We start from the raw sequence: 6,954 nt of genomic DNA, 5'->3' as shown, positions 1-6,954 counted from the left end.
GTGGCGCGCACAGTGTCCCCGTCCCAGGCTCCAGCTCCAGCCTCCCGTCCGGACCCGGGAGCTCAAGCAGAAGCAGAACCTTAAGGCAAAGAAACGTGCCTCTCGGGCCCCCTCCCAGCCCGACGCACCCCTCCCGCACCTGTTCTCCTCCCCGGGCCTCTGGGAGACGCTGGGGGAGGACTGTGGGGCCGGACCAGGCTGGTTCTCCCCAGTGGCCCAGGAAAGGGGTCAGAGGCGCAGAAGAAACCCAAATACCGCCATCCGGAGGCTTCGATTTTCCGCCTTCCCACCAAGCACTCAAGCACCGGCACACACCGCCCTCGGAGCTCACACTCCTTTTATTTCAACCTCCATTGCCTCGGGTTTCCTCACGACAGCCCAGTGCAGCGGGGGATCCCCGCTTCTCTACAGGAGCCGCTCTGAGGTCTCGCCGGGCACAGAGCGCAGACCCCAGGCCCGAGAGAGAGTGGGTAATCCGCCCCCCACCAACCGCCCAGACCCCCCCGGACGTCCCCGCCGCAGAAGCGGAGGCCCCGAGAAGGCAGGAGGAGCAGGAGAAGGGCCGGGGCGGGGCCTCACTTCTGGGAGAGGATGCGCAGGAACTCCTCGTAGTCCACCTGCCCGTCCTTGTTCGTGTCCGCCTCCTGGATCATGCCCTCCAGCTCCTCCTGGGAAAGCGTCTGGCCCAGCTTGGTCATGGCCTGCTTGAGCTCGTCCACACTGATGCGGCCGTTGCCGTCCAGGTCGAAGGCACGGAAGACCTCCCGTATGTCCTGCTCGCCGCCCTGGGATTTCATCCTCTTGGCCATCTCTGCCAGGAACTCCTGGAAGCTGATGACGCCGTCGCCATCCGTGTCCACACGGGCGATGAGCTCCTTTAGCTCCGCTTCTGACAGATTCTTGCCCAGGGCCTGCATCACGGCACCCAGCTCCTGGGTGTCGATGGTGCCGTCCCCATTCTTGTCAAATCGGGAGAAAGCCGCCTTGAATTCAGCCACCTGCTCCGCAGACAACTCCTCGGCCATGTCGTCACACCTGTCACGGAGCTGCCGACCTGGCTGCCGACCGGCTCAAAGGGCTCACGTCCGAGCTGGGGACCAGGGACCGGGACAGGCAGGCCAGTCTGTGTGAGGGCAGAGCTCCCGTGGCAGCCTTGCCATGGGTTGGGAGCCCCCTCCTTTTCTGCAGTTGGAGCGAGGGAGGGGTAAGGCTCTCCACCCTCCCCATGTCCTTGGGCGAAATCCTCCTCCCAGGGAGGGACAGACCAGTGACAGACCAGAAATGCAGGAACCAGAGTGGCAAGACCCGCCCTGGAGATGCTGGAGCAACCTTGCGTGGGGGCCATCGAGGCCTGCCAGCCTCCCTGTGCCCTGAGAGCTGAGGTGCCCCCTTGGAAGCTTCTCACAGAGACCATGGCTGGGAAGGGAAAGAGAACCTCCCTTGGTGGCCACAGCAGGTCCTGGAGGAGAGGGGGACTATCTGGCCTTCCTTTCTGTGCTCCTCTGGGGCTGCTGTCAGGCTCTCCTCCCACAGGGCAGGCCAGTAGAGGCGGATATAGGAGAATTGCTTGGAATTCTACCAGGGTGGACCCATGGCATCCTTAAAATTTCCAGCCCCGGGTGGCATCCAGATCTATAGATGGAAGATGTGGCCCGCTGCTGCTGGCATCTCTGAGCAAGCGAGGGGCCTGGACACACGCAGAACCCGGCGCCCGGTGGTACTGTTTACGACACCAAGGTTCCATGTGTGATTTCGGAGGAAGGGGCTTCTTGTCCCCCCAGAATACCTCTCCTCGGGTTCCGTGATTCCTCTGGGCTGCTCCATCACTAGGGTCAAGCTTTTCGTGAGGACATGGGGGAGGGGTGCGGAGTCCTGCCCGAGAGCTGTGGGGGTGCCAGGGAGCATGTGGCCCCCAGTCTTCTGCGATCTCTGGAAGGAAGCCATCTCTGCCCACTGCTCTGAGAAGCAGAGTGTAGACCAAGAGCTCAACCCGCAAGGACTATTCCCAAGTCCTTAGCAAGTGAGACCCGAGGCTCTGAGGGGACGCTGGCACTGGAATCCCTGGGGTGTCTTTCTCAAGCACATCTCCTCTTGGTCCCTCCACATCCCCAGGACTTCCAACCACCTGTGCCTCTATCTATGAAATGGGGTCCTTCACTCTCCCGAGGAGCTGTATAAATTTCAGCTCTCTCTGGCTCAGCCCCTCAGACAGACGGAGTCTGTCCTTCCCTAGACGACAGCCAGACGAACACCTCCCTCGGCGGGGCACATCGGCCTCCCCAGCCCACTCCCGAGCCAGGGGACCCAGATGGAGAGAGAGACACACAGGGCAATGTCCCATCCATCTAACTTCTTTTACACAGGGCAATGTCCCATCCGTCTAACTTCTTTTGCAACGAAGTCTTGATGGAGGATTGCTGTTTCATCTCTGTGCGGGAACGGCACGGAGACCTCAGTAAACGTTGAGCAATCCGGGTCTCAGTGAAACCGCCAGCGGTGTTGGGTGGAGAACGTGGTCTCCCTGGGACGCTCCTGCCTCGCACGTGACCTGGGACGGGTGGGGCTCCCGACAGAGAGGACCTGCTCTTAAGGATATTTGAAGATATAAATCTGTATTTTACATCGTCTTCTTACCTTATTAGGAAGACTGTGATTAAAAGTCCAAGATGCTTAACATTTTGTTAGTTTCCCTTGGTGTCAGAGGATGCATCGAAAACAAGGAAGAACTTTCCAGATGCTATCAGGAGACGAAAGCTCTTGGTTCTAGCTCCATCACAGATTTGGAAACTTAACTTGGGTCTTAATATCTTCATCTATAAAATAGGACAGTGTGCCCACCATCTATGATCAGGGCACTCGAGATCAAAGATGAAAGCAGCTTTGATCAACGGAAGGCATTATTATGCTAGGGTAAAACTCATCTCCGGGAACAAACTGGTTTGTGTTTGATGTGAACCAACACTCAGGAAGAGGAGGACCTCAGTCTCAATTTTGTTATTACGCCTTTCTCGATGGGACTGATAAACTAGACTCGTCTGCCTGCAGGTTTTAGTCACATCAAACAGTCCGAGGCCCAGACATTAGTCGGCTCTCGGACATCGGCCCCAACAACGCCGTTCCGCAACGAGCAGAGACTCGTATTTCGAGAGAGCATCTGGCGAGTGTCCTCATGGGACTGGAAGGGGAGAATGATTGTCACTCCCTCTCCCCATGGAGACAGAAGGAGTCTCAGGAGGGACAGGCCTGTGTCCAAGGCCACCCAGTAACTGGGGAGGCAGCCGCAGCTCTGGTGAGTACCTCCCCACCCTCGGCCTGCCATTTTGGACCCTGCTTCGTCTCTGATGGGTGTGTTCTCTTCTCAGAGCATGAATCCAAGTGGAAACGACTCCCTCCTCCTCCCCACCTGGCCTCCTGCCTCAGCAGGTGAGTGCCCGGTCCACTGCACGGCCGCATCGGGGACCGCTGCTCCCCAGGGACCAGCACAGGGTGTCTGAGAGCTGAACTCAGGCCTGGGAAAAGAGGATAGATAGCCCGGCAGGCGTCACGAGAACCTAATCCAGCTGGATGAAGTCCCCTTCTTCCTCCGCAAGAGCCCCGCTCGGCTCTTTGGAAGCAGTGGGAGGGAGCTGGACCCTCACGTCCAAGGGTGTCTCCTCAGGGGGCCACACCTCTCGCGGGGCTCCCTGTCCGTGGGATGAAGGTGTCCATCAGGGATGAGTCTGAGGCTAGGAGACTGTCACCTGAAGCACACACAGGAAGACACATCATACGAAGCATACGTAGGCCCCTCCCATCAGCCCATGGGGTGTCCGTGTCCCTCCCCCCCACGGAGTGTGAGGAAGGAGAAGAAAGGCTGCCTCCCAGGGGGTATAGAAGGACCACGTCTGAGTGGGTGGGGGGGACCCAGATGGGCTGAGAAAGGTCCCCCGGAGCCAATGAGAACAGAGAGCAGAGCCAGGCAGCGCGGAGACCAGCAGGGGGGCTGGAGAGAGCCCTGGGCCTTCCTGGTGTCACCTGCCGGAGGTCAGCCCTCCTGCCCAGGACTCCCTCCCTCTCTGACCCCTCTCAGTTCATCTCCCCGACCCTGCTGCCTGGGACGCTGGGACGCTGGGACGTCTCCCAGTGAGAGCAGCCGCCCCCTGGGTTGAGGAGGGATCAGGGAGGAAGCAGCCGTCCCCACAGGCAGCAGGGAGGGGGTCCTTACTCCCCACTGCTCATGCAGTAGCCCTGCGTGTGCATACATGTGTGCGTGTGTGCACGCGTGTGTGTATGTGCACATGTGTGTGCGTGTGTGTGTGTGTTGGGCACCGGCGTGTGAGGTGGCTGGCCTCTGGCTCAGGCCCTCACTACTGGCGGCTTCCCCAGGAACAGAAGCACACTCAGCCCTCCCTTCCCCCTTCTCCCGCTGGCTCTAGCAGCCAAGTACTCCTGAGAAACCAGTAGGACGGGTTTGGGAGCCTCCTCTGTCTCCTCAGACTTGCGGGAACCTGCTAGGCCCTTCCTCCTGAGCCAGTCTTTGGGGTGGGCACCTCCCCCCAGCTTGCCTGGAGCTCCCTGGGTGTGAGGCTGTCTGCGCCCAGAGCTCCCGGAGCCGGATCCCAGAACCCGCCCTCCATCAGGCCCTTTGTGGGTGGTGAGCAGGAGAAACGGTGAGCCGGTGAGCCACTGGGCTGCCTTCACGGCCGGCGGGCCCTCCGGAGTCCCCACAGTGTCCAGAACCTGAAACTCAAGTCACGCCCATGGAGCCGCTGGCCTTGGCACCTGGGAGCTGTGGGCGTCGTCCTGGCCTCCCAGGGCAGAGGCCACATGGCCTGATGCTGGTGACCTCAGCATAGGAGGACCCCACCCCTGCCTTAGAAGGGTGAAGCCCACCGGAGCCGCAGGAAAGGCACTGGCTCGGGACGGGCTCAGGAGCCCCACTGTCTTGGTGCCCATCACCCAGCTGTCGGCTCCCCGTGAGGCCCCTCACCAGACCCTGGCTTCCTGCAGGCAGGTGCTCACAGGCCAATGGACAGACAGCCCTGAGCCGCCCAGTGGCTGCTCCCAGTCCTCAGGGAAGTCTGAGGCCAGTGAAGCACCAGGCCTCACCGACGCTGGGCACCGTGTCAGGCTCACTCCCCACTCCTGCTCCTATCCCTGCCGTGAGCAGGTGCTCCCGGTGTCCAGTGACTTTGGTAGGTGACCCTCATTCCGCAGCAAACGCTCACATGTTGAAGGCTCAGAAGTCAGAGATCACCTTTCCATTTTATTTATTTTATTTTATTAAGAATTATTTATTTGTTTCAGAGAGAGAGAGAGAGAGAGCACGCACGCACGGGCAGAGGGGCACAGAGAGGGGGCGAGAGAGAATTTCCAGCAGAGCGTGGAGGCTCAATCCCACAACCCTGAGATCATGCCCTGAGTGAAATCAAGAGTCAGAGGCTGAACCCCCCGAGCCAGCCCGGCGCCCCTCATCTTTGCGTTTAGATCCTTGTCCAAGCAAAGGCGGGATCCTCGGGCTGCAGTGGGTCACGGGGAAAAGGGGGGAGGCCCCACTGTCGTGGGCTCGCGTTCAGACGAGCGGCTTTGCGTCGGATGGCTGTGCCCTCAGCACCGCTTGCTGGGGGGGGTGGCGGCTGTGCCGGCGGGGCCCACAGTTTGCCCAGACCTGCCGGGTGGTTGGCAAGCGCTGTCCTTCCCGCCGCTTCTCCGAGACACGCCCGGGGGCTCGGCAGGACATGCACACACGCGGGCAGCCCGGGGACCACGCGATCCCCCGCTGGCCCAGAGGAAGGCGCTGTCCCCAGGACGCGGAGCATTTTTACTTTAACCACCTGCGCCGGAAATCTAAGAGGCACCAGGTGTGCCATTTCCCACCATTCTGGACAACAGTGAGGTGCACCGTGGGTCCAGCAGCGACAGATGAGAAACGGGACCGTGGTGGTGTCCTAGCGTCGCCCCAGCCAGCCGTAGGACCAAGAGCAGGAGTGGGCGCTGTGCGCTGGACCACGGGGCGGGGGGCACTTTCCCCGCGGACGCGCCCCCCTATGGCCCATCTGCCTTGGTGTTCACCCCGCGGGCCAGCTCCATGTCCCCCTAGTGTTGCCCTAACGAGGTAGAGCCAACATTGTCAGGGGACGGGAGGTGGAGACCTGACCAAACTTGGAAATCAGCGACTCTAATTATGTAAAAACAGTCAAAAATTGGGGCACCTGGGTGGCTCAGCGGGTTAAAGCCTCTGCCTTCAGTTCAGGTCACATTGGGCTCTCTGCTCAGCAGGGAGCCTGCTTCCTCCTCTCTCTCTGCCTGCCTCTCTGCCTACTTGTGATCTCTCTCTGTCAAATAAATAAATAAAATCTTAAAAAAAAAAAAAAAGTCAAAAATCCAGGCACCTGGGGAGCTCAGGCAGGTCATGATCTCAGGGTCGTGAGCTCGGGATGGAGCCCCGAGTCAGGCTCTGTGCTCAGCAGCGTCTACTCAAGATTCCCTCTCCCTCTGCTCCTCCCTTGTCGTCCATGTGCTCGCCCTCTCTCTCTCTCTCTCAAAAAAAATTTTTTTTAAATTTAAAGAAAAGTAATTTTAAATTTACTTTTTAATTTAATTTAAAATAAAGTTTTAAATAAAAAAAAAAGAGTATATATAAATTTAAAGAAAAGCAGTAATAAATCAATCTCTCTGAGATGGTGCCCGGCGCTTCTACCATGTCCGTTTGGTGCAGTAGATTCAGGCGAGACCCTAAGGCGTCAGGATTGCCGTGGCCTGAACAGGGCTCAGAGCCGCCATTCATTCCCGCAGACTCACCGGCCTCAGCTCCTCCCCGCCTCCTTCATTGCATCCATCTGGCAAGAAATGAGGGAGGGAGCAGCCCCAGGACATTGCCACAGACCAGAGGAGTGACTGGGGCGCACCCACGCATCCCACTGCCCTGCTCAGAGGGCGTGAATTAGGTCGCAGTGCTCCCAAAGTGCTGGCCCC

General features: G+C 59.3%; 1 protein-coding gene across 1 annotated transcript; it reads right to left on the bottom strand.

Annotated features, from left to right (window-relative positions):
• Positions 1-320: 320 nt before the first annotated feature.
• On the bottom strand, positions 321-1,182 carry LOC101681170 (calmodulin-like). The gene has a single exon (XM_013059125.2). The coding sequence runs from the start codon at positions 1,023-1,025 to the stop codon at positions 576-578; it is 450 nt and encodes a 149-aa protein (XP_012914579.2). The 5' UTR covers positions 1,026-1,182; the 3' UTR covers positions 321-575.
• Positions 1,183-6,954: the final 5,772 nt, after the last annotated feature.

The sequence above is a fragment of the Mustela putorius genome, unplaced genomic scaffold (assembly GCF_011764305.1).
Source record: "Mustela putorius furo isolate JIRA1106 unplaced genomic scaffold, ASM1176430v1.1 tig00004033_pilon_pilon_pilon, whole genome shotgun sequence".
Lineage (NCBI taxonomy): Eukaryota > Metazoa > Chordata > Mammalia > Carnivora > Mustelidae > Mustela > Mustela putorius.
Note: the sequence above shows the minus strand (reverse complement) of the source record. Positions and strands in the feature narration are given on the sequence as shown.